Source organism: Eumetopias jubatus, unplaced genomic scaffold (assembly GCF_037043125.1).
Source record: "Eumetopias jubatus isolate StellerSeaLion01/CBP00866 unplaced genomic scaffold, mEumJub1_p1.0 scaffold_14, whole genome shotgun sequence".
NCBI lineage: Eukaryota > Metazoa > Chordata > Mammalia > Carnivora > Otariidae > Eumetopias > Eumetopias jubatus.
The window spans coordinates 55,530,608-55,557,615 of NW_028274820.1; the positions used below are offsets into that span (position 1 = coordinate 55,530,608).

The 27,008-nt window shown below is 42.6% G+C and overlaps 1 protein-coding gene across 2 annotated transcripts in view; it reads right to left on the reverse strand.

The window, feature by feature from the left end:
- The window catches only part of CDCA7L (cell division cycle associated 7 like), a 42,217-nt gene that overhangs the window by 11,987 nt on the left and 3,222 nt on the right, over positions 1 to 27,008 (reverse strand). For both annotated transcript variants that reach the window (XM_028119302.2, XM_028119301.2), the window contains exon 2: positions 2,182 to 2,322. In XM_028119302.2, the coding sequence (XP_027975103.1) occupies positions 2,182 to 2,322 (141 nt within the window). The remainder of the gene's footprint in view (positions 1 to 2,181; positions 2,323 to 27,008) is intronic.

Consider the following 27,008-nt stretch of genomic DNA (forward strand, 5'->3'; position numbering starts at 1 on the left):
CTGAACTGGATCTGAACCGGGGCAGACTAGAAAAATGAGGAGAGGACACACAAGCAGAACGCACAGCATGGACCAGTGCCTACAGCAAGCGGAACGGTGTACAAGGAGGGTGTCCGTGCGGCTTCCGGTCCCCTGCAGCACAGGGGAGCAGTGAGAGGGACGAGGCTGCCAAGTCATGCTCCCAGATTTCAAACATTCCGGCCTGGACACTTCTCAGACGTGGGGGCTTGGACGAGTCGCCTTGCTGCCCTGAGCGTCAGTTCCATCCCCTGTGAAACTGTCCCTGGGAGGTGCGTGAGGTCCGGGGGAGCTGTATAAAAAGCACACGGTCACGGGCCATCTCGGGCACACTGGCATCCCCACCTCGGCAGGGGGAGCAGGGCAGGCCTGACTGCGCGGAATGAGCAGTGCTCAGAGCAGCAAAAGCAGCTGCTTTGGCTTTTTTTTTAGATTTTGGTATCTGAGTACAGTCAACACACAGTGCTACGTTAGTTTCAGGGGCACAACACAGCGTTTCACCTTCTCTAGGCCTCATGCTGCGCTCACTAGTGTAGCTGCCGTCCGCTGCCATCCAACTCGGCTACAGGATCGTCGCCTATATCCCCTGTGCTGTGCCTTGTTTGCTCAGTCACTGGAAGCCTACCCCCCACTCTCCTCCCCCATCTTGCCCATCTCCCTCCCCCCTCCCTGCTGGCAACCATCAGCTTGTTCTCTGTATAAGTCTGAATCTGCTTTTTGCTCATTTATTGTATTTTTTAGATTCCACGTGAGTGAAATCCTGTGGTATTTGTCGTTCTCAGTCTGACTTATTTCACTGAGCATACTATCCTCTAGGTCCATCCGCGTTGCCGCAAGTGGCAAAAACCTCATCCTTTTTATGGCTGCATAATATTCCAATGTACACATCCTCAGCGATTCCTTATCCATTCTTCTACTGATGGACACTTAGGTTGCTCCCCTCTCTAATCATCAGGAAATGCAAATCAAAACCACAATGAGGTATCACCTTACACCTGTCAGAATGGCTAAAATCAAGTGTTGGTGAAGATGTGGAGAAAAAAGTGGGAGAAAAAGGTGCTCACGCGCTACTGGTGGGAATACAGTTGGTGCGGCCACTGTGGAAAACAGCAGGGAGGTTCCTCAAAAAAATAAAAATAGAACTACCCTATGATGCAGTAATGTCACTACTGGGTATTACCCCCCCCCAAAAAAAAAACCCGTAATTTGACCCCCGTATGTTTACTGCAGCATTACATTTACAACAGCCAAGATATGGAAGCTGCTTTGTTTCCAGAGAGAGGAAGAGACCAGGGGGAGTGGAAGCAGGTGGCTGGCGGGTCAAATGAGACAGCATGTAGAGTGTGGACCACAGAGACCAGGGAGGCCCCTGAACCCGGGGGGCAAGACCCGCCCGCACAGAGGCCAGAACACGCGCAGGCAGCCACGCGATCAAGCAGGTACTTCCCTATATAATTTATTGCCTCTCCTGCACCTGCCCAGTCGAAGCAAGGTAGGGTTTAATTTACAGTCTTTTAAGAGAGGCTACAGTCCAGGGAAAATGAAGAATTTTAAGAGCCACGATGAACGCAGAAGAAAATGCCACCGAAGGCTAGCAATTTTGACTGGCCATGCTCCCCGCTAAGGCACAACAAAAACCTCCAGGAAACCAGCTCTCAGAGAAATATAACTTGTGTTTGCCAGAGATCCAAGTAATTCAAGAAAGAATAACGCCCTCCCTGGCAATTCCAAGAGTGAGATGCCCAGAGAATCATGCTCCAGGAGCACGGGGGCACGACTGGCTCATGGCAACCACACGGTCCTGCACAGCACTGTGGGGTGGCCCACTGCTGTGTGGGCCCAGCCCTTCCCTGCCGGCTGAGCAGGAACACTATGAATGCAGCCTCGGCAGTCTGCAGCCCTGAGGTTGCAAAGAAAATGGATCTGATCATGGGAGGCCCCATTAAAAAAAAAAAAAAAATTATCGTACACAGAAAGGGCTTAAACAAAGTGATCTAGGTACTCTCACTGGTTCTTGAAACATGAAGGCAAAACGCTTATAAAATAAATACTCGACAGTTAAGCACTATCACCAATCTCAGACCAAATTCAAATAAAAGAATATCCGAACCAAGACCCAGGCTTCCAGAAGACCGTGCCTTCCATGAAAGGAAGCATCCGTACCTGTTTCCCTGACTCCAGTGAGTCGAAACTATCACAGCTCTCCTCTGATGAGAGGGTTTCCATGGGAACATCATCTCGGAAACCGACAAACTCTTCATCATCACTGGGGGCGTTAAAGATGTCAGCCACTTCTTTAGGGATCTGTTTTGGATTCAGAAAAGAAGAAGGATCAAACCAGGGGCTGTTATCATCACTTAGGGATATTTTCTAGAGAGCAGGAGGAATTAGCATCTCCTAGCTCTATCGATCTGCTGTGGTCGCCCGGAGAGCCCAGCAACCCCCCCGAGCAAAATGTGCTTCAGCTTGAAGGTGGGGGAGGGCAGGACAAGACTGTTCTCAAACTCTAGAGATCTATCCTATCTTACAAACAATGTCAAGGCCATACCTAGACAGAAGCCATGTGTGATCTCTTCACAAAAAATAAACAGTCTTCGGTTTCTGAGAAACCAATGATCTATTTTTCTCCTACAAGTGGATTTGTCTTTAAATTGTCAACTATGTCAAAATACAGTATTACTAAGCTCCTCTTTTCTTCCTTTCCACCTACAGCTCTTTAATTTTTCTGTTGTCATCTGCTGATTCAGACATGGAAATTCATAAAATGAAATAAGTAGCTTTTTTGTTCCTTATCTATATTCTCAATCGAGTAGTTTCAGAATTCCAAGAGAATTTAAACACATACATTATAGGCAGGTATTCTGAGAATGTTGTCAGCACACTTCATCTAACAAGTATGTATCTGTTCAGTTCACTTTCATATGTTGACTATTTGTTCCTAACTCTTTCTTTTGAAAAAGTTCAAACCCAGAGTAAGGTGAAGGAATGGTACAAACATCTAGATATTCTTCAAGGGGGAGCCCCCATGTGTCACCACGTTTGCTTTCTGTCTCTTTCAACAAACATCAAGTGGAACCATAGGCATTTGTTAGTATTTCAGTTTCTGACCTAGACAGTCACTTGGTATGAGTCAACTTAATCCACGTGTATTTATTTTTTTTAAAGATTTTATTTATTTGAGAGAGGGAGAGAGCACAAGCAGGGGGAGGGGCAAAGGGGAGAGGGAAAAGCAGACTCCCCCTTGAGCAGGGAGCCCCGTCCGGGGCTCGATCCAAGGACCCTGAGATCATGAACCTGAGCCGAAGGCAGACACTTAACCAACTGAGCCACCCAGACGCCCCAACCTGTGTATATTTAAAGGAAACGGCAGACATCATACTAATTCACCCTAAAATACCTTAGCACATACCTCCTGAAAATAAAAACACTCTCCTAGAGCCATAAAACTACAATCATACCTAAAATAATTCAATAGTATCATTTACTACAAGTTCATATTTAAATGTCTGCAACTGTCCCCAAAATGTCTTTAATAACTTTTGGGGGACAAAGGGGATCCATTCAAGCAAAGACCATGCATTGTTTTTTAATGACACTATTTTTTGTTGCTTTTCATAACACTGACATCATTTAAATAGCCCAAGACAACCGCCTTATCAAATGTCATACGTTCTGAACTTATCTGATTGGTTCCTAATACATTTAAGCGAAATATTTTCGGCAACAATTCTATACAGATGACATGCACTTCTCAATGCAATGCATAAAGAGGCACAAAATATCAGATTATCCCCTATTAGTGTTTTTTAACATAATTATGTAATTTTTCAAACAATCCTACACAGGACAGTATAATGAACACACACACGGACGTCGGAGCACTTCTGTGCCATGGCTAATCTTGTTCTGTCCGTATCCCGACCCAACTGCCCCCCTTCCACATTATTTTGAAGCAAATGAAGATACAGTATCATTTCACCCTGTATCATCAGCACATACACAGTCTACTCGTATCATGATTTGAATAAGGTCCATATGTTGGTCAACAGGTCTCTAAAGTCTTTTTTCACAGGTCCTCTTTTTCCTTTGACAAAACGATGACTACTTCACAGGTAGTACTACATTCTTAGAAAGCAAATGTCTTGCTGTCTCTCGTTTTTAGTGGTAATGCTCTTTGATTACATTAAGGTGGGATGTACCATATTTCTCCTTAGCAAAAATCCCTTTTCCCCTTTGTACTTAGTGAGAAGTATGCACGGTGATATGTGATATTCTATGACTATCCTTCCCCCCGACTGATAACACTTCACTCTGGTTTTGGCATCCACTGAGAGCTCTTACCTGAACCAATGATTACACGTTAGAGGTTGCAAAATGGTCATTTTCAAATTCTATCCATTCTACATATATTTGCTGGCATTCTTCTATAACACAATATTCTCTCTCTCTTGCTGTCTCTCCCTTTCTCTGCATCTCTCGCTCCCATGTAGATTCACGGAATTTTTTTTATTCCACGTGCTATGATCCATTGTCACCTTTCTTTCTGATGCTCGAATGGTCCTAAATTTGGCCACTGGGAGCTCCTTCAAGCCAGTTTCTGTGTCCTTTTGACACAACCCTAATGGTCTTTGAGCACCTCTGCTTTCCGGCACAAGGATACCAAGCTAGCCTTATACTTGACCTGCCCCAGCCCTGGGATCAGCCACTTCCCCAAGGTGCACAGGCATTCCGAAATCAGATGTGAGGACTCGGTATGCTCCTTGCTAGTTAAGTATCATTACTTCTCGGCTCTTTGGACAGAGTAAGGATCTTTTAAATGTCTTAAATCACACATTCACGGTGACACCTTGAATTCAAATCCAAAACGGCAGGTTTCTTCCTCACCTCCCTCAATCCCACATTATTTCCCTTCCCCCACAATGAGAGCTCCAACTCTCAGTATTTCTCATACGCTTACCCATTTGCTTCATCTACAATACGTACAAAACAGTTTCAAACTTATACCACCACCACCACTACCAACAATAACCGTCAACAACAATCAAGTATAAGATTTCTTTGTAGTTCTTTCTATCCTTGGGATATAGTCCCGTTATTTCCTAGATCTTTGCCCTGAGATAACCTGACAATCACTGTTCGTGGGGATGCAAAGGTACTTAATACTTCACATTTCATCATGTGAATAATAAAGAGATGCCCTCAAGGGTTGAAATTTTAATATAATAATTTTTACTGCTATACTTTTTTTTTCTTTTTTAGAGAGAGGAAGGGGAGGGGTAGAGGGAGAGAGAGAATCTTAAGCAGGCTTGATCTCACGACCCTGAGATCATGACCTGAGCCGAAATGAAGAGATGAATGGTGAACTGACTAAGCCACCCAGGCGCCTCGACTACAACAAGACATTTTTATGTGAAACAAGCATTTAGAATTATTACCCCTCACAATAACTCTGTCCTTGTACAACCCTCGGGGTTCCCTAGACCACATCGTGGGGCACTAGCACACACAGTAACATTTAAGTTACTTTAATTCTTTGAATTTTTTTCTGTGCATTGAATTAATTTTACAGTTAGGTTCATTTAAGAGATCACTAATCTCTAATATTTTTATCATGATTTTAATGCTTGTTTAAAAAATGATTAGAAAGTCAATGGTTCAATCAAAGGAAGTCTAACATTTGGTTTATAGAGAACACAAATCCAGAAATTGAATATGCCAAGTTTAATGGTGTCAGCGGGTTAACACACTTTCCCACCATCTAACGAAATCACCGCTTGGGACGATGGGGCAGACACAGAAGTAGAGTTCCAGTAACAGTAACAACAACAACAACAAAAAAAAACCCGCCCCATTTATGCTGAGAAGCTCCTAACAAACCCTGAAACGGTTCTTGGGAGAAAAATTAAACTTTTCATAAGGAGGTAAATTTAAACAGTATTTGGCACCTCTTATCTTTTCAAAGATACTTTTTTGTTTCGTCATGAAACCAACACGCCAAGATAACACTGGTAACAGGAGAAACATAAATGATACTTATCACAGTGTAAGTGTGTTACACTTTACGTAACAGCCCCGAGGTCCGTCCCTACTGGGGCAGTGAGACACACCGGCCGGGACTGGCTTCCGTCGTCGCCTTTTTGACTTACCCCATTCTACGAACCAGAAAGCTCCACTGGCCCAGAAGCTTGTTTACCCTAAAAAGGTTAAAGGAGGAGCAGCATGCCCTGTCATGACTTAATGGAAGCACCTGGAAGGCTGGTAATGTGAAGGAACTGCTTCCCGCGGCATCTGCATCAGCCTGGGTACGGCTGCAGCGAAGCCTGTGTCGTCCCCCCACACCCCCCAATCCTCCCTACTCATCTAGGACTTCTGCGTCTGCTCCAGAGTCTGCTCCACAGGTGCCACGAGGGGGGCTGGAATTACCAATTAGGAACAAAAGGAAAGGACACACTCTGAAAAAAGCAAAAACCAGTACGCATTCTTGGGGCACGCAGGGCTGGGTTTCTGGCTGCCTAACTTCACAAGGTGTTAAGAGAAGAGTTTCGGTCACAAGCTCCAAGATTTAGCAAAAATCTCCGTAAGATATTCAAGTGTCTTCATTGCAAGACACTGTTTAACAGAGTTGACAAAGAAATCAGGATTTCTATGCAAGGCACCTGTTAAAAGATTCACGGGAACACCCTTCTAATGTGTGAGCAGTTCAGCAATATCATAATACGTTAGGCCCAAGGTGTTGTCATTTCCCTGTGCAGATCACCAGGGATCCACTGGGTCACCGCATCGTGTAGACAGAGAGTGCAACAGACTTTTTTCTCTGAAGCCTATGCTCCATTTGATTGCAACCCCAATCATAACACTCACAAAATACTACTAATAATAAAGTAACTGAAAAGAAAATATTAAAAACTGCCAACCGATACATTTACGTAGTCAAACTTGCACATTAAGATAACTGCAATCCAGCTAACCAAAAAGAAATCAAGAAAATTCCCTTCTGAAAGTGAAAAGATTGTTTAATGATTCATAATTTTTTGAAGTACATACATTTGTTCTATTCCTTTCCTATACACTCGCCACATCCTATATACTCGCCACATCCATGCCCTCGGTCCTTGCTGGGATAACAATGTATCACCAAGAGTCAGGTGGCGGCTGCGAGCCAAACCCCCTACAAGGGTACAGCGACGAGGACGGAGTCCCCAGCACCTCACACAGGGCCTGGCCTAAAGCAGGTTATCAATAATCCACACTGACGGTATCGACACACATCTGCCCTTGTCGTCCGTTTCCTAGGGAAGGGGCACAGGGTGAAAAGGTGCACTCTATGCCATTCCTATAAAAGAGGAATTGAAGATTTTCACCCAGACCATCTACGTACAAAGTAGTCCCATTCACAGCTCCTCCTTCGGAAAGGACTGCAGATCACGTGCAAGCCCTAAACATGACCTCAGAGCTCATCGCAAACAAAGATGCAGGCTCAGCAGTTCTGGGGGCTGAACAGGAGGGTGGTAAGGCAGCAGCTCATTTCTGCCATGCAGAAACGGGGGTCCCGTGTGCTCCACCTTCAACCCCCTTCCCGCCCCGCCCCCCCCCCCCCCAGGGAAGCCAGGAATCCTGGTCTTGCTGAGAAATCTCCCAGGCGTGTAACATCAGCCTCTAAGGTAAGAAGCAAACGTCCACCGGCTGGACCTCACACTCGTTCAGGGAAAGAGCTCAGCAGCGCTCATGGTGCTTCGTAGAACACCAAGGGCATTTTAAATGCAAACTTTCAAATATTACCAACAGTCTATCTACCAGCGTCTGGTACAAATAGCAGTGGACACTGGAGTGCTAAAAAAACGAAGTAAAAAGAAAAACTTCACATTAAAAAGAGTGTGGCCACCCTCTTCCTCTACAAGGCGGCTGAGCGGTGGGGTGGTGGTGGCGGCCTTGTGGACACAGCGAGGCAGATCCCTGTGAAGACCCTGACGGGCGAGACCAGCACCCTCGAGGTCGAGCCCAGGGACACCGCTGAGAACGTCAGAGCCAAGATCCAAGACAAGGAGGGCATCCGCATGATCAGCAGCGTCCGATTTCGGCAGCTGAACAGCTGGAGGATGCCCGCACTCTCTCAGCCCACAGGATCCAGAAAGAGTGCACCCTGCACTCGGCATCACTGAGCCGCGCTCGGCATCACTGAGCCTCCCCTCAGCCAGCTGGCCCAGAAACCAACTGCCCCAAGATGATCCGCCGCCGAGTGCTCTGCTCGCCTGCACCCCTGCAGGAAGTGCTCCACGCCAACAACTGTGCCCCAAGGTCACACGAGGCCCCGCCACTGGCTCTGACTTTGCCTCAAGGCCCTGGCACCTCAATCAAGTCTCCCTTTCACCGACTGGAGCAGAAAAATCAATTAACTAATTAAAAAACTGCCCTTCCCTTGTTCACAACAGCACAATTTCCAACAGCCACAAAGGGGAAGCCGCCCAAGTGTGATCCATCAGTGGAAGAACAGACAAAATTCAGAGCCACGTATGATGAAGTATTATTCAGCCTTAGGAAGGAAATTCTAAAACTATCAAATCCTGATGCTAGTATGTTACAGGTCAATTATACCTCCACAAAATTAACAGTCTGTCGGGTGGTGGGGGCAGAGCCTGAGACTGCACAGTTGTAGCAAGTTCCCTGGTGACACAGAGAATACTCGCTCACTCAGAGCACAAAGGTGTGGGCCCATTTTCTGTTCCTGTCTCGTGGGCTGTGGCCTTTTCCACGCCATGCCAGCTATCCACATGCCTATCCTAACCTCCCAAACAGACAGTCAACTCTCATAGTGGACTCTTGAGTTCCCTGCCATCTTTCTCACCAGACTGCCCCCCTCCAGCACCAAGAACAGAGTCTTGTGTACTTAGAGGTATTTAATTAACTAACATCTGATTAACTGATGAGCAGCATCAACTAATTCAAAAAGAAAAGGTAGGAAATTGTCACATGCCATAACATGAATGAATCTTGAGGACGTTATGCTAGGTGAAATAAGCCAGTCACAAAAAGACAAATACTATGATTCTACTCATATGAGATACCTCATGTGAGCACTCGAAGTGACAGACACAGGAAGTAGAAGGGAGGCTGCCGGGGGTGGGGGAGGGGAGTGGTTGTTTAATGGGTAGAGAGTTTCAGTTTTACAAAATGAAAACCTTCTGGAGATTGCTTGCCCAATATTTTCTGGTTGACAACAATTTAAATGTGTTTAATGCTACTTAAAAATTATTAAAAGGATAAATTTTATGTGTACCTTAACCACAATTTTTTAAAATTCCGCAATAAAAGACCAACTTTAGAAGATAATTTGGGGCACCTGGGTGGTTCAGTTGGTTAAGCATCTGCCTTCGGCTCAGGTCGTGATCCCAGGGTCCTGGGATCGAGCCCCGCATAGGGCTCCCCGCTCAGCGGGAAGCCTGCTTCTCCCTCTCCCACTCCCCCTGCTTGTGTTCCCTCTCTCACTGTCTCTTTCTGTCAAATAAATAAATAAAATCTTAAAAAATTTAAAACTGCAGAGAAAATCATCCTTTTTAAAAATTTTTTATTTAAATTCAAGTTAGTTAACACAGTGTATTATTAGCTTCAGGGGTAGAATTCAGTGATTCATCAATTGTATATGATACCCAGTGCTCATTACAATCATCAAGGGCCTTCCTTAATGTCCATCACCCTAACAGTTACCCCATCCCCCCACCCACCTCCTCTCCAGCAGCCCTCAGTTTGTTCTCTAGAGTGAAGTGTCTCTTACGGTTTGCCTCCCTCCCTGTTTTTGTCTTATTTTTCCTTCCCTTCCCCTATGTTCATCGGTTTTGTTTCTTAAATTCCACGTATGAGTGAAATCATACAGTATTTGTCTTTCTCTGATGGCCTTATTTCGCTTAGCATAATACCCTCTAGTTCATCCATGTCGTTGCAAATGATAAGACTTCATTCTTTTCGATACTTGAGTAATATTCCATTGTATGTATATAACACATTTTTATCCATTCATCTGTTGATGGACTTCTGGGCTCTTTCCATATTTTGGCTGTTGTGGACATTGCTGCTATAAACAAATGGGATTTATTCCTGGGATACAGGTGGTTCAATATCCGCAAATCAATGTGATACACTACATTAATAAAAGGACAAGAACCGTATGATCCTCTCAAAAGATGCAGAAAAAGCATCTGACCAAGTACAGCATCCTTTCCTAATTAAAATTCTTCACAGTGTAGGGATAGAGGGTACATATCTCAGTATCATAAAGGTTACATACGAAAAGCTCACAGCAAATATCATTCTCAATGGGGAAAAACTGACAGCTTTTCCCCTAAGATCAGGAACACGGCAGGGATGTCCACTCTCACCACTGCTGTTCAACATAGTACTGAAAGTCCTAGCCTCAGCAGTCAGACAACAAAAAGAAATGAAAGGCATCCAAATAGGCAAAAACGAAGTCAAACTTTCACTCTTCGCAGATGACATGATACTCTGTGTGGAAAACCCAAAAGATTCCACCAAAAAACTGCTAGAACTCATGTAGGAATTCAGCAAAGTTGCAGGATATAAAGTCAACGCACAAAAGTCTGCTGCATTTGTATACACTAACAAAGAAAATCTTCCCTCCTTAAATGAATGCAATCTGTTCCCAAACTCCCAGAGCAAGTCTAGACCTCCTTCCACTTCTCGTGCTACCAGCACTTGAGGGGCATGTGGTTTAAGAACCCAGTGCTTCACCCTAAGGCAGGTTCAGAAACATCAGCTCCTGAGTCCAGGCTTCAGCTTGCATGCCTGGCAGCACCACACCCTGAACCCAAGTACCTGGGCTCCGAAACCCTGAAGTTAACAGCAAGTCTGGGAGATCGAGCCGTCTGCAGAACTGCACTTGGTTTAAAATCTGGCTTTGTTCTCTCCCAACTAAGCTATACTAATAAAAATCAATCCTGCCAAATTGCTGCTTGCTTCCTATTTAGCAGGTGCCCTTCCAGCATTTCTTGAGGAACACAAAGCAATGCTTGGGGGCTCTCCGTATCTCTTTAACCACCTCAGCCTAACCCTCAATTAAAATTCAATTAAAAAGAGAAAACTAGTAAGCCATAAAAAGATGCCTCAAACCACCAGCTGCTTTTCAATCAAGGATTCACCCTTGAAAAGAAATGAGTCTATCATTAATCTAAAATTTTGTACTTTTAAAATTAAGTATAATTTTTTAATTAAGGCTTTTCTAGATCTCAATGATATATGAATGTATTCTTCCTAGATTAAGAAATACCACCTCCTAGCTGGAAGGCACATACTTATCATCTACTAGTTTTTGAAGGAAAGAAATAGATTCTTCTTAAAGGCCAATTGATTCCAGAGCTGATTTTGATAAAGCTTCAGGAAATGTTTCTTATTCCAGGAACACTGCATATATTTCACCTGGAAACAAATTCCATTTGTAGCCCTAAGGAAGAGCACAGAAGAAATCTGCGCACACTACTGCATTTTCCTTATTAAGTGTTTTCAAAGCAATTTTGATAGCAAGGAAAGCAGAATTTGCAGGGTGTACTACCCTGCATCTGCGAAAGAACCTTTTACACAGAGGAAAGCATTCCTTCAATCCTCCACAAATAGGGTTGTTTTGCAACATTTTCTATCACAAACACTGTCATTTCTTTAAATCTCTTACGATTAAATTGGTCGATCCCTAAGATATATACAATACCTTACACCATTTACAAAAACTAACTCAAAATAGAGAAGACCTGAATATAAAACCTAAAACTCTGAAACTTCTAGAACAGGAGAAAATCTTTGTGACCTTAGGTTAGAATTATTTGATATGACGCCAGAAGCAGAATACAGATTTTAAAAATTTATAAACTAGACAATCGAAATTAAAAGCTTCCGCCCTTCAAAAAACACTTTAAATAGAATGACAAGAAAAACCAACTAACTGGGAGAAAATACCTACAAACCATACGCCTGATAAAGGACCTGTACCCAAAATATATAAAGAACCCTCAAAACTCAAAAAGAAAAGAACCCAATTTAAACATGGGCAAAAGATGTGAGCACTTTGCCAAAGATACAGGATGGCAGATAAGCACATGAAAAATGTCTTACATCCACAGCCATTAGGGAAATGCAAATTAAAACCACAATGAGACTCGATCATCTTCCTACTAGAATGGCTTAAAAAAATACGACAATACCAAGTGCTGACTGACAAGGATTTGGAGTAACTGGCACTCTCCTAAACGACTGGTGGAAACGCAAAATGGTAGGACCACTTTGGAAAACAATTTGGCAGCTTCTCATCAAGTTAAACATATTCTTACCACATGATCCAGCAATTCTGCTCCGAGGTGTTTACCCAAATGAAACGAAAAATTAGGTTCACAACAAACTTCTCATCAGCAATTTTATTTCCAAACCCAGAAACAATCCAAATCAGCAAGGGAATGGATTAACAGAACGGGGGACATCCATGCCATGGACTAAAGCTAGCAATAAAAAAGAGTAAGTTACTGATAGACACAATTACACGGATAAATCTCAAATGCATTAGGCCTAGTGAAAAAGGCTACATACTGTCTGATTCCACTTAACAGACATGCTAGAAAAGGCAAAACTAGAGAAACAGAACACACATCAACGGTTGCCTGACAAGAGAGGTCAGAGGGAATTTTTGAGCGGTGATAAAATCAATGGTGATAGTGATTACACAAAAAGCTCATAGGACTGAAAACTAAAAAGGATGAAATTACTGTATATAAATTAAGCCTTAGTCAAAAAGAAAGAAAGAAAATGATGTAGAAACAGTGGGGCATACAGATTGCCTAGAAATGGATCCTAGCATATATCATTAAAATTTGATAGGAAAACCACCACAAATTAATGGGAAAGAGATGTCAGTAAGTCAATAAAGGATGCTGGCAAAACTGCTTATTTGAGGTGAATTCAACAGTCCACTTTGCTTCTCTCCAATACTACCTACGAATCAGAAGATCAGAGAGTTAAAATTAGGTAAACAAACCACAGAGGAGAATTTATGTGAATATGCAGCTGGCCCGTGAATGAGGAAGACTTTAAGCCCCCACATAAAGGAGATCAAAATGGAAAGGAGTAGTATCATGGACCACTTAAGAGTTCTAGTCGCCTTAAAAGAAAACAAATCCAGGGGAAAAAAAAAAAAACAAACTTGGGAGAAAACATCTGCCATAAATAGATAAATTACTGTTAATGAAAAGCGCTTACAAAATGAAATGTTCCAAGAGTCACACAGATAAAATAAGTAAACGAAAGAAAATTCACTATAAAGGGAACATAAAGCCTTCAACCACCCTAAGTAATGAAAGCAAGAGAAATTAGGACAAGTTCCCCTCTCAACTAGCAACTTAGCCATGCTCTCTTTCCCTTAAGGGCACGCTCAAGGACGGGGTGGATGTGACGAGACAAGCACCCTGGTACACAACTGGTGGTAGGACAAGAGGGCCTGAGGTTTCAAAACACCAACGTGGTCATGTACATCTAAAGCAGGGTAGTTAGTTTTTTACAAGTATATGCGGTGAGATTTGAAAACCTCCAGAAAATATGGTTCAACTCAGTGATGGAGCATATGAAGTATTTATTTATACCTAAGAGGATCCTAAGTCAAGGATGAGCAGAGTGTGACAAGATCTCATCCATCAGCTGGAGCGCCTCCTCTCAGAAAGGAGCAAACCTTAGCCTACTACTTACTCAAGGGCACACCGCTTGTCATACCCCTACAAATGACATTCCAGGCAAATGCTATTTTTCAATAAAATAACTACCTACTAATTAGTATTTAGTGTTTAATTCAATCAAAAAGCCTGAACTTGATAGGAGGCCAAAAGCATGAGCAACAAAAGAAAAAAACTGATTCAACTGGACCTCATCAAAACTGAAAACATCTTTTCATCAAAGGACATTATCAAGAAAGTGAAAGGCAGGCGCCTGGGTGGCTCAGTTGGTTAAGTGACTGCCTTCGGCTCAGGTCATGATCCTGGAGTCTTGGGATCGAGTCCCGCATCGGGCTCCCTTCTCAGGCAGGGAATCTGCTTCTCCCTCTGGCCCTCCCCCGTCTCATGCTCTATCTCATTCTCTCTCTCAAATAAATAAATAAAATCTTAAAAAAAAAAAAAAAAGAAAGTGAAAGGCAACCCATGGAGTGGAAGAAAGAGCGGCGAAACATGTAAGTGGTAAGGACCCAGCATTCAAAATATATGAAGATCTCCTACAATGCAACAACAAACACCATCCAATCAAAAAATGCATAAAGGACTTGACATATACTTCTCCCCCCCAAAAATATATATATATACAAATGAAAAGATGTTCAACATCATTAGTCATTAGGGAAATGCGAATCAAAAATACAAGATACCACTTCACATCCTCTAGAGTCCAGAAATCATAAGGAAAAAGTGTTGGAGAAGATATAGTGAAGCCAGAACACTTATACATAGCTAGTGGGAATGTAATGGTTCAGCCATTATGGAAAACAGTTTGAGGATTCTTCAAAAAGTCAAACACAGAATTCCTATCTGACCCAGCACTTTCATTCTTAGATATATAATTAAAAGAACTGCAAACAGCTGTTTCAGATACATATACATGCATGTTAATAGCAGGACTACTTACAGTAGCCAAAAGGTCCATCACAAATGAATGGATAAGAAACTGTAGTATACACAATATACAGTGGGCTATTATTCAGCTATAAAAAGGATGAAGTACCGATCCATGCTACGACGTAGGTCAACCTGCAAAATGTTATACTAAGTAATGAGAAGCCAAACCCAAAAGGTCCCATAAATTGTTCACTTTAAAATGGTTAATTTGATGTTATATGAATTTCACCTAATTTTTTTTAAAAACCTAAACTTATAAGAATTGAAAGACTTATCATCTTACTATTCAAATTTACCTATAATTATGTAAAAGTAGGCAAGTGGTTTACTCAACACTGCAAATCGTATGCAGAATGCAGCTCCTTAGGACAATGACTGCGACATTCTGACCAAAAGGGGGACTGCCTGAAGGGACTGGTCCCTCTCTCACCTAACTCAGTCTCCTACAAGGAAGAGCACCAGCCATTGCTCATGAAAATTGCAGGGGACTACAGACCTACAAACGACTGAGATGAAGAGTTTATGCAGAAGAAATACAACAGACCACCCAAAGCCCCAGGGGAAAGCTTGGGTAAGACTCCTTGGGAAACCAAGGCATTGCAAAGCAGCTGTGTACATCGGGGAATTGGAAAAGCCTCACACAGGGCCGGGCCAGGCCAGACACATGCTCAGCAAAGATCTGACAAGAATTTAAGCTTACAGGGTCAGAACATGCCCAACTAATCAATGAATGATTTCCCTGGCACAGAGCCAATCTGCAAAGACTAGAAGAGGTGGCTGTTTCCTCAAACACCCACTTTTCAACAGATCAAACACAAAGAAATAGAAAAAACTCGTCCATTCAAAGGAACAAAACAAAGTGATAGAGACTGTCCCTGAGGTAGCACAGACCTAAGTGGACTTACTAGACAAAAGACAACTGCCTTAAGTATGCGCAAAGAACAAAAGGAAAACACAAACTAAGATAAATTGGGAAAATGATACACAGTTAATCCTTAAACACCATGGGTTGGGGCACTGACTGCCCCCATACAGTTGAAAATCCACACGCAACTTTTGACTCCCCAAAAACTTAATAGCCTACTGTTGACTGGAAGCCTTACCAGTAACACAAACAGTCCATTAACAGGTTTGATATATGTCTTATATGTTATATTCTTACAATAAACTAAGCTAGAAAAAACAAAATATTAAGAAAATCATAAGGACAATACATTTACAGTACTGGACTATAAAAAACAAAATCCATGTATAAGTAGACCCACACAGTTCCAATTTGTGTTATTCAGGGTCAACTGTATAAGCAAAATGATATCTACAAGGAGAAATTATAAAAAGGAACAGGAATTCTGGAGGTGAAAAAATACAATACCCAAATTGCAATTTTATTAGAGAAGTTCAAAATCAAATTGAAGAGGCAGAACAAAGAATCAGAGAGACTATTTGACAAAATAACGACCGAAAACTTCCCAAGTTTGATGGAAGACTTGAAGCTCAATAAACCCCAAGTAGGATAAACCCAAGAGACCCACACTGAGACACATTTTAATCAAGCCAGTGAAAGACAAAGAAAAAGAGAATACTGAAAGCAGCCAGAAAAAAAGCTACTCATCACACACAAGAAATCCTCAAAAGGATTATCAGCTGATTGCTCAGAAAAAAACCTTGGAGGTCAGAAAGCAGTGGAATGACATTTAAAGCACTGAAAGAAAAAAACCGTCAACCAAGAACTCTCTATCTGGCAAACTGTCCTTCAAAAATGAGGGAGAAATTAAGACATTACCAGATAAACAAAAGCTGAGAGAGTTCATTAGCACCAGACCTGCTTAACAAGAAATCCTAAAGGGAGTTCTTCAAGAGGAAATGAAAGGGCACTAGAGAGTAACTCAAAGACATATGAAATACAAAGTTTTTAAGTAAAATATAAATACTGGTATTAATGTAAATTCAGTCTATAATTTCACTTTGTTTTCTCCAATATAAAAATGCACCTATGATTCTATATTTTGTGGTGCACGACACATAAAGATAGAATTGGTGGCACTGATAACAAAAGGAGGGGAAGAGCTGTATAGCAATAGAGTTTTTATATGCCACTGACAAACTGGTATTATTCAAATAGATTACTTCAATCGTAGAATGTTTTATGTAACCCCCATGCTAACCACAGAGAAAAAAATCTATAGAATACATAGAAAAGGAAATGAGAGTATCAAAACATGCCATTTATCAACAAAACACAAAGGTAGGCAGTAATGGAGGAAATGAGGGTCAAAAAAGCTTTTAAGAATACAGAAAACAAAACAAAATGGCAAAAGTCCTTTCCTAACAGTAACCACTTTAAATGCAAATAGATTAGACTCTGCAATCAAAAGACACAGATCGGCAGAAAGAATTAAAAAAAAAAAAAATGGGACCCAACTATACACTGCCTACAGAAGATTCACTTCATACCTAAAAAAGACACTAAGGCTGAAAAGTGAAAGGACGGAAAAGATATGCAAATGAAAATAGTAATCCAAAGAGAAATGTAATGACTGTACTAACGTCAGACAGAGTAGATATTAAGTCAAAAAATATTACAAGGACACTGCATATGGATAAAAGGGTCAATTCACCAAGAAGCTATAACAATTAAAAATATGCATTTGCAGGAAACTTCAGAGCTCCAAAACATATAAAACAAATGCTGACAGAAATGAAAGGGAAATAGTTCTACAATAATAGTTGGAGACTTCAATACCCCACTTTCAATAATGGACAGACTACAACAAAAGATCAATAAGGAAACAGAGGAAGTGAGCAATACCATAAACCAATTCGAACTAACAGACATATATAGAACACTCCAACCAACACAGTAGGATACATTTTCCTCAAGGTCGCATGGAAAACTCCCCAGAACAGACCATATGTAGGCCACAAAATAAGTCAAAATAAATTTAAAAGTTAAAATCATACAAATTATCTTTTCTGATCAGAATGGAACTAGAAATCAGTAACAGAAGGAAGACTAACAAATTCACAAATACGCTGAAAATGAAACACCACACTGTCAAATAACCAAGGGGTTACTCCAAAGAAGAAATAATCACAACAGAAATTAAAAAATTGCACCAAGACTTACGCTATGCAGAGAAAGCAATGCTAAAAGGGAAATTTAAAGCTGTAAACACTTATATTAAAAAAAGATCTCAAACCATCAAATTTTACTCCATAAAAGAAACTAGAGAAAGTACAGCAAATTAAACACAAAGATAACAGAAGGCAGGAAATAATAAAGATTACAGCAGATATAAATAGAGAACAGAAAAACAACAGAGAAATATCAACAAAACCAAAAGCTGATTCTCTGAAAATATCAAAATTGACCAACTTTTTGCTAGACTATGAAAAAAGGTACAAATTACTGAAATAAAGTGAAGTCATCACTACCAATCTGACAGAAATAAAAAGGATAATCAAAGAGTACTATGAACAACTGAATGCCAACAAATTGGGTTAGCTAGATGAAATGGATAGACTCCTAGAAACACATAACCTTCCAAGACTGACTCATGAATAGAAAACCTGATAGACTTCTAACTACTAAGGATTTGAATCAGTAATCAAAAGCCCTCCCCCCAAAGTATATCCCATGACCCAGATGGCTTCACTAGTGAATTCGATTTAACTTTTAAAGAAGAATTAACATCAAGCCTTCTCAAACTCTTCCAAAAAATGAAGAGTTTAACTCATCCCATGTGGCCAGTATTCCCCTGATACTGGAGCCAAACAAAGACAAGAAAAGTACAGAGCAATATCCCTTGTGAATAGCAACGAAAAATTCCTCAACAAAATGCTAGCAAGCCAAATTCAGTTGCATAGTAAAAGGATTACACAAGATGTCCAAGCGAGATACATTTCTGGTATGCAAGATGGTTCAACATAGAAAACAAATGTGCTCGTTTCGGCAGCACACACAATAACATAGAAAACAAAACACACGATCGTCTCCACAGATGCAGAAAAAGCATGCGACAAAATCCAACACCCTTTCATGATAAAACCAAACCAAACCAATCCAAAAAACAATCAACAAAGAATGGAAGGAAACTTCAACATAATAAAGGTCACATATGGAAAACAGGTAACCCCAGGGCGCCTGGGTGGCTCAGTAGTTAAGCATCTGCCTTCAGCTCAGGTCATGATCCCAGGGTCCTGGGATCGAGCCCCACATCTGGCTCCCTGCTCAGCGGGAAGCCTGCTTCTTCCTCTCCCACTCCCCCTGCTTGTGTTCCCTCTCTGTCTCTCTCTCTGTCAAAAAATAAATAAAATCTTAAAAAAAAAAAAAAACAGGTAACCCCATACTCCACGGTGAAAGACTGAATGCTTTCCCTTAAAATCAGCAACAAGACAAGGATTCCACTTTCACTACTTACATTCAACACAGTATTTGAAGATCTAGCCAGAACTATTATACAAGAAATAAAAGGCATCCAAATTGGAAAGGAAGCAGTAAAATTATGTTTGCAGGTGACATGATCATTTATATAGAAAAGCCTAAAGATTCCACAGAACCTGTGAGCACTAATTAGCTAAGTCAATAATGTTAAAAGGTACAAAATCAACACATAAAAAATCAGTTGCATTTCTACAGGCTAACAATGAGCCATTGGCTAAGGAAATTAAGGAAACAATTCCATTTGCCATAGCATCAAAAAGAATAAAACACTTAGGAATTAACTGAAGCAACAAGCAGTAAAACCACACTGAAAACTACAAAACATCACTGAAAGAAAGTAAAGACAGAAACAGATGAAAAAGCATCACACATTCATGGATCAGAACACTGAACACTATGAACATGACAATACTACCCAAAGTTATCTATGGATCCAATGCAATTCTATCAAAATCCTGGCAACATTTTTTTTGCAGAAAGGCCGTTCCCAAAACTCATGTGGAATCTAAAGGGACTCAGAATAACCAAAAAAAAAAAAAAAAAAAAATCTGTAAAAAGAAGAACTTGTGGCCCCCCAGCTGGCTCAGTCAGTGGAGCATGTGACTCGATCTCAGGGGTTGTGAGTTCAAGCCCCACATTGGGTGCAGAGATTATTTAAACATAAAATCTTTGAAAAAATAAATAAACAAACAAATAATAAAAAGAAGAACCATGACGGAGGGCTCACACTTACTAATTTCAATGTTTATTACAAAGCTACAGTAATCCAAACAGAGTAGTCCTAGCATAAAGAAAGCCATACAGGGGCGCTTGGGTGGCTCAGTCAGTTAAGCCATCTGCCTTTGGCTCAGGTCATATGATCTCAGGGTCCTGGGATCAAGTCCCGCATCGGGCTCCCTGCTCAGTGGGGAATCTGCTTCTCCCTCTCCCCTGTGCTGTCCCTCTCCCTCTCTCTTAAATAAATAAAATCTTAGAAAAAAAAACAGAAAGACCAGTGCAATACAACAATGAGCTCAGAAATCAACCTTCACGTACATGCAGGTCAACTGATTTTTGACCAAGTGCCAAGACTATTCAATGGGGAAAGGATGGTCTTTTCAAGAAATGATGCTGGGAAAACTGGATATCCACACTGAAAAGAATGAAGCTGGATCCTTACCTTAACACAACAACCTACAAAAAACCCAAAATGTATCCAAGACCTAAAACTACATAACTCTCAGAAGAAAACATAAAGGAAAAAGTTCCTGACACTGGACTTGGCAATGATTTCTTGTATATGGCATCAAAGGCACAGGCAACAATAGAAAAGAATAGATAAATTGGACTTGGCAAAATCAAAAACTGTTAGATATCAAAGGACACTATCAAGAGATTGAAAAGGGCAACCTACAGAATGGGAGAAAGTATTTGCATATCATACATCTGCTAAGGGTTTAACATCCAGAATATAGAGAACTCCTAGAGCTCAACACCAACAGCAAAACCCAACTTAGAAGAGCAAGAGACTTAAATAGACATTTCTCCAAAAATAAAAAGATGGCCAGTTAAGCATGTGAAAAGATGCTCAACAACACTAATCACTAGGGAAATGCAAATCAAAACCACAATGAGATACCACTTCACATCCACTGGGTGGCTACTATTAAAAAAAAATTTAAAAAAACAAGCAAAAACTAATGATGTAATGTATGGTGATTAACATAATAAAATTAAAAAAAAAAACAACCAAAAAAACAAATTAAGTGGTGGTGAATATGTGGAGAAACTGGAACTTTCGTGCAGTGTTGGAAGGAAGGTGAAACAAGGCAGCTGCTACGACAAAAATATGGTAGCTCCTCAAAAACTCACAGACAGAATTACCACGTAATTCATTAATTCCAGTTTAGGTATATAACAAAAATATTGAAATCAGAGATTCAGTTATTTTATACCAACATTCACAGAAGCATTATTCATAATATCCAAACGGTGGGAACAGCCCAACTGGCATGGATGGACAAATGGATAAACGAAATGTGGTATATACATGCAATGCATTATTATTCAGCCTTAAGAAGGAATGAAATTCTGATATATAGAAACATGGATGAACCTTGAAAACATGCTGAGCAAACTAAATAAGACCCAACAGGATAAATATTCTATGATTCCACTTCCATGTCTTACCTAGCCTAGTCAACTTCATAGAAACAGAAAAGGAGAATGGTGGTGACCATTGGTGGTGGAATGAGGGGGAGGGTGGGGAATGGGGAGTTAGTGTTTAGTGGGTACAGAGCTCCGGTTGAGGATCATGAAGAAGTTCTGGAGATGGACAGAGCGGATGGTTGCACAACAATGTGACTATACTTCATGCCAGTAAATTTTATGCTATGCGTATTTTACTATAATAAAAGAAAAGGCAAAACAAATGACCAATGTTATTTCAAAAAGAGATCATGTAAACTTACAGACACGTATGTGCAGAGGGCTTCGAAGAGCTATCCAGGTGAGTAACAACAGAGGAACTAGAGTTTTGGCAGAGGTCCTAGGAGGGAAGTGAGCCAAACCACTTGGGAAACGCTGGGTGATTTCCTTTTCCAAAAAGGTGAGCAGACAGGAAATATGAAGCCAATGTCAAGATTTCACTGGACCCTAACAGACTGATTATCAAACTGGACAAGTCTGCTCTCCGTGTTTTTCAACAAGGGGCTATCGGCATTCTGGACAAGAATGACTATTGCTTCCAGTGGGACTCTCCTGCTCACCACAGGGCACTTACTATCCCTGAACTCCAAACCCTTTAATATAGGAGCACTCTCCTCACCCCATTACACTAACAATCGAGAAGTAGCCTACAGATTTCTATTACCACCACAACCCCAGCTCACTCAGATGAACATCACAGAGTGAATCCAACAACTGAAATATGATAGCCTGTGTGTGTCAGGATGTGTCAAGTTATAAAGCAGTAACAAACAATTCTAAGTCTTAAAGGGCTGAAACAAAACAAGGTTTCTCTTGTTCATGACCTGTTCCTCCGGGCCAGCCAGGTGGAACATTCCACACTCTTCCACACTGTCCTCACACAGGACCTGGGCTGACAAAGAGGGAAGGAGACATGGCAAATGATGTACTGGCATTTAAAAATTCCACCTGGGGGACACCTGGGTGGCTCAGTCAGTTAAGCATTCGACTCTTTATTTTGGCTCAGGTTGTGATCTCAGGGTCACGAGATCCAGCCCTGTGTTGGGCTCTCCACTGGGCATGGAGCTTGCTTTAAGATTCTCCCTCTCCCCCCACCCGTCTCTCTCTCCTTCTCTTTAAAAAAAAAAAAAAAAAAGTCTTTCTTATAAAATAAAAATTCCACCTAGAAGTGACACACAACACTTCTTACATTTTATTGGCCAAAGCAGATCAAATGGTCTTGCCTATTACAAGGGCCAGGAAAATGCATTCCTCCCATTTACCCAGAAGGAAAAGAACCAGAGATCATTTGTACAGAGCCCTGACCGCTTCCCAGCTATGACTTAAAAGCATTCTGTGAGGATGCTAGGCCCACGTCCATCACTGAAAGTAACTGAAGAGCATGTTACGGCTTAGTGTAGGCCTGGAGAGGGTACTACCACTGGCGCCAGGCTAAGGAGCCCCATGAGGGATGAGCCACGGGCGGGGGAAGCAATTTTTACACAATTTCAATGCGGTGTGAGGCATAGGATCATCACGGCAGCAAGTGTAGCAGGGCAACTGACCCAGCAGTGAGGGGTACCGCTCACAAAGTCGGCTGGCAGCCTCCAGGTTGGCTGACTCCCAGCCGCAGGGCGGAGTCAGCCTCAAGGAGGACTTGAAGCAGACGGACAGGTGGAAGCAAGAACGTGGAGAACGGGGGCGCCTGGGGGGCTCAGTCGGTTAAGTCCTTGGCTCAGGTCAGGATCCCAGGGTCCTGGGATCGAGCCCTGCATGGGGGGGGGGGGGCGGGTGGCTCCCTGCTCAGCGGGGAGTCTGCTTCTCCCTCTACCCGCAGCCCCCAGCTTGTGTGCGCATGCGCTCTCTCCTTCTCTGCCAAATAAATTCTTAAAAAAAAAAAAGGTGGAGAACAGGCAGGCAGGGGGAGGCAAGGGTCCCTGTGCTCGCTCCCAGCAAGCACCGAACAGACCCTCACAGGGACAGGAGTGTGGGGGAGGGATCTTCATCCCGCCGCCTTGCCCTGAGAGCCTTGATCCTGGGATCCTCTGGACACACGGCCACCCCGTGTGAGACAAACACGGGCGGGGGCGGAGACACGGCCGAACAATCCCTGAACCGCGGCCGTGCAGGCTGCTGATAGCACCTAGCTCCTGGCACTGTGTCGCAGTGAAGGTGCACCCTCCCCGAGGGCGGCCTTTCTCAGGTCCTCAGTCACAGCCAGGGAGGACGATACACTTGTTGCGAAGGAGGTTCCTGATGAGGAGGCGCTCTCACGGGGATGCTGAAGCCGGCAGTGTGGTCAAACAGAACGAGGGAGGCTTTGTGCGGTGAGGTCGGGCCGGGGCAGCCTTATGTAGGAGGCCCGTGTGAGCGCGGGAATGCCTTCAGTTATTTTAATGAAAAACCTCCTCCAATAAAAAATGCCTGGGACCAAGTGGGGGGGGGGGGAAGAATTAAGAATAACCAGTAATTTTAAATGCACTTTTATTTTTCTTAACTTCCCATTTTAAACCAGCGTTATGGAGAACAAAATAAAGGCACTAGACATCTTGCATTTAAAAAAAAATATGCTTAGGGATTTATTTCAGTATCAACGAAAGTCTTTTGGTTTGTTTTTTGTTTTTCCATTTACCTTCAGAGTCGTGGAGCTTGCAATAGGAAGATATCATGGGGTGGGGGAGTAAACAGGGAGGTTACCTTTTCTGTTTTAGGATTTATTACAGGGATGCTCTCGGCATGGTACACTCAGCCCGCAGTCCCACGCTTCTCAAACTGAGGAGCTCAGTGACAGCCGCAAGGCTTTCAAGACCACAGGTGGGACAGGGGAGGGGACTTTTTCTCCCAGGAGAGTAATTTTAAAAACCCTTTTTGTGTTAAAATAAACAAACATATATTACGGAATAGAATGCAAAATAGGCCTAACTTTAAAAGATAAAACTGGAGATAGATGAAAAAAATCCCCTGCACAGACAGGGTGGGGCTGCTGCACCTCCGGGCTCTGGGGCAGGCTCGGACTGGCCTCCGCTATCAGTCTGACAGAAGAATCTGAGAAGCTCCCCCGAAGGATGCTGCAGCCTGTCATAACTCATACTTCCTCTCACTACACGATGACAGCAAGAAACCTTTTTTTTTTTTTCAATTCAACAAATATTTAGCACCTGCTATATGGCAGGCCCTGCACACTCAGGATAATTATCATTTTGGCCTGCCACATGATTGAGGGTCACCACCTTGGGGTAAATCCTAGGGCCCTTCTAACAGAGGATGAGGTCTACCAGCAGGCAGCCGAGGGGGGGGCCAGACCAGGCTCTGTGCCAGAAGACCCAGATGCCAGAGCGCAAACACAAACGCAAGGGACTCTCCAGGTACGTAGGACCCTCCCGCAGCAGAGGTTTAGCGATGGTGGGCTGCCCCAACAGCCGTGCCGCCACTCTGCAGGGCTTGGGGGGAACATCAGAGGGGGTCTGTGGGAAGGGATCCCTGGACCATGCCCAGTGCAGGGGGTATCCCTACAACCGGAAGGGCACAAGACGCCTGGGCAGTCATCACCCACACCCCTGGGCAGGCTGGGCGGTCTGAAAGCACAGGCTTTGGGCCTGATTCGTAGGGATTCTAAATGCTATTTTTTTAAACATTTTAAGTGCAACGGGAAGTGCATATAGCTTACGCGCACAGTCTGGTCAAGTTTTACAAACTGCACCAACTCATGATAACCAGCACCCAGATCCAGAAATACAGTCTTCTCAGCTCTTAGAAACCGCTTATTAGGAACCTACAGTTTTACCTTTAGACAGCCAACCTTCAATGAACACCTATTTTCAGACATCTAGGAGATGATTTACAATTGAAATAAGCAATACAAAAGAAGGCAAAACAAAGTGATTCAGTGCCACACGGGAGAGGAGCTCAGAGCAGGGGATCCCCGCCCTCCCGCATCCACGTGACCAACTTGCAAAATGCCAGGACAGCCCAATCCACAGGCACTGCCACTATGCGTCCATGAGCACGTGCTTGGATCTTCTTGGTTTCCTAGGTGGTAAAGAACATACCTCTAAGACGACTCCCCATCTTCCCCCCAAACTAGAAACACACTGCTAGGTGTTCTAGGTTCAGGAAGAAAACACTGTTTCAGTCCAGTTACCAAGAGCCCTGGTTCTAACCTGAGTAAACACTGCTTTCTCTTGGCTAACACAGCACAATAAAGGGGAAAAAACATTGTGTCAGAGACTGTGATCCACTGCAAAGCAGGCACATTCTTTTTGGGAGAAAGTACATGATAAAGAAACGTGGACTCCCAACACAAGGCACAAGGCATGTACCACCCCAAGACATTTATTGCAAAGTTCCTTCTAATAAAGAAAAAAATTTTAAACAGAAAAGTACATAAAATACACACCTCAGGGAAAGGCTGCAGTAATTAAAAATGAAAACCGTGAAGACCTCCGAGCTACTAAGAAATAGCACTGACGGTGCTAAAGACAGAATTCAAACTGCAATCATACTGCAGAAATGGTGACTAAACACGGGCAAACACTGGATGGGAAAGATCTAGAAAATGACACCCAGGGAGCAGGGGAGGTAGAGTAGTTCCAACTTTGTTTTTATTTCAGCTGCTATGAACACTTGTACAGTATTACTTGTACAATACAAAACTCATCTAAATACCATTACTGTGTAAAAGCCTTCTGGATCTGATTCATACTCCCATGCTGACTTTTACAGTCAGTATCCAAGGAACTCTGTCCAAAGCCTCAACTGGCCAGTTTCTAAAAAAGAACCAGACCAGCTGTTGTTAATGCCCCAGCCCTTCTAGTTAAAGGGAAGAGTAAAGGTATTAGGAGAAAACCCCAAAGCGCTGACAACCCCTTGTATTTAAATTCTACATTATACTTAGCATGTCCTTGATCAACTCAATGGCACTGTAAGTTGGACAAAGATGTCTATCCTCCCAATGTTATTTCCATGAAAGTTGTGTGACTTGCCGAGATCCCGTGAGTCTATTGGCCAGTCAGGCACTGGCTCTGAGGACAGAATCCTGGCTCAGCCCCTTCCTAGCTGGGCTGCCCAGAGCAAATGGCTCTACTTCCCCTTATCTTTAAAATAGAGATAATACAAGCCATTTCGGTACTACAGTGAGGATTAAATCTGATAAAAGGAAATGACATTTTCGGGGGGGGGCGGGATGGTTCTTCAGGTCTTTTCCCATTCCCAAAACCCAAGGCCTTGTAGATCCCCCCCAAAGCACGGCAGGAGCCAGCTGAGTTCCGGCAAAGGCAGAAGAGGCAAGGAGTTCCAGAGTGACCTTAGTACCCAGCACGTCAGTGCTCAAAGAATATCTGACAAATGGACTAACCCAGTCAGGGAGCCCTCTGTCATCAGTTGATGATTAAGAACAGGCAGGAAGCCATCCGCTATCTGAACTCAAACTCTGGCCCCTTTAACTTTGAGACTACAGCGTATTTTTGCACTGCATACAGATGGTAGCATTTACCACTGTGGAAAACAAAGTCTCCCGCATGTTATCTTCAGCTGTATTTACCAAATATGCCTCTGCCTGGTCCTATTTAAAGAGATTCAGAGAGAGAACAACCTGATGGTTACCAGAGGGGAGCTGGATGAGGAATGGGTGAAAGAGGTAACGGGGATTCAGAGTGCACTTCTCATGATGAGCCCTGAGTAACGTACACAATTGCTGGTTCCCTCTATTGTACACCTGAAATTAATACAACACTGTTTAA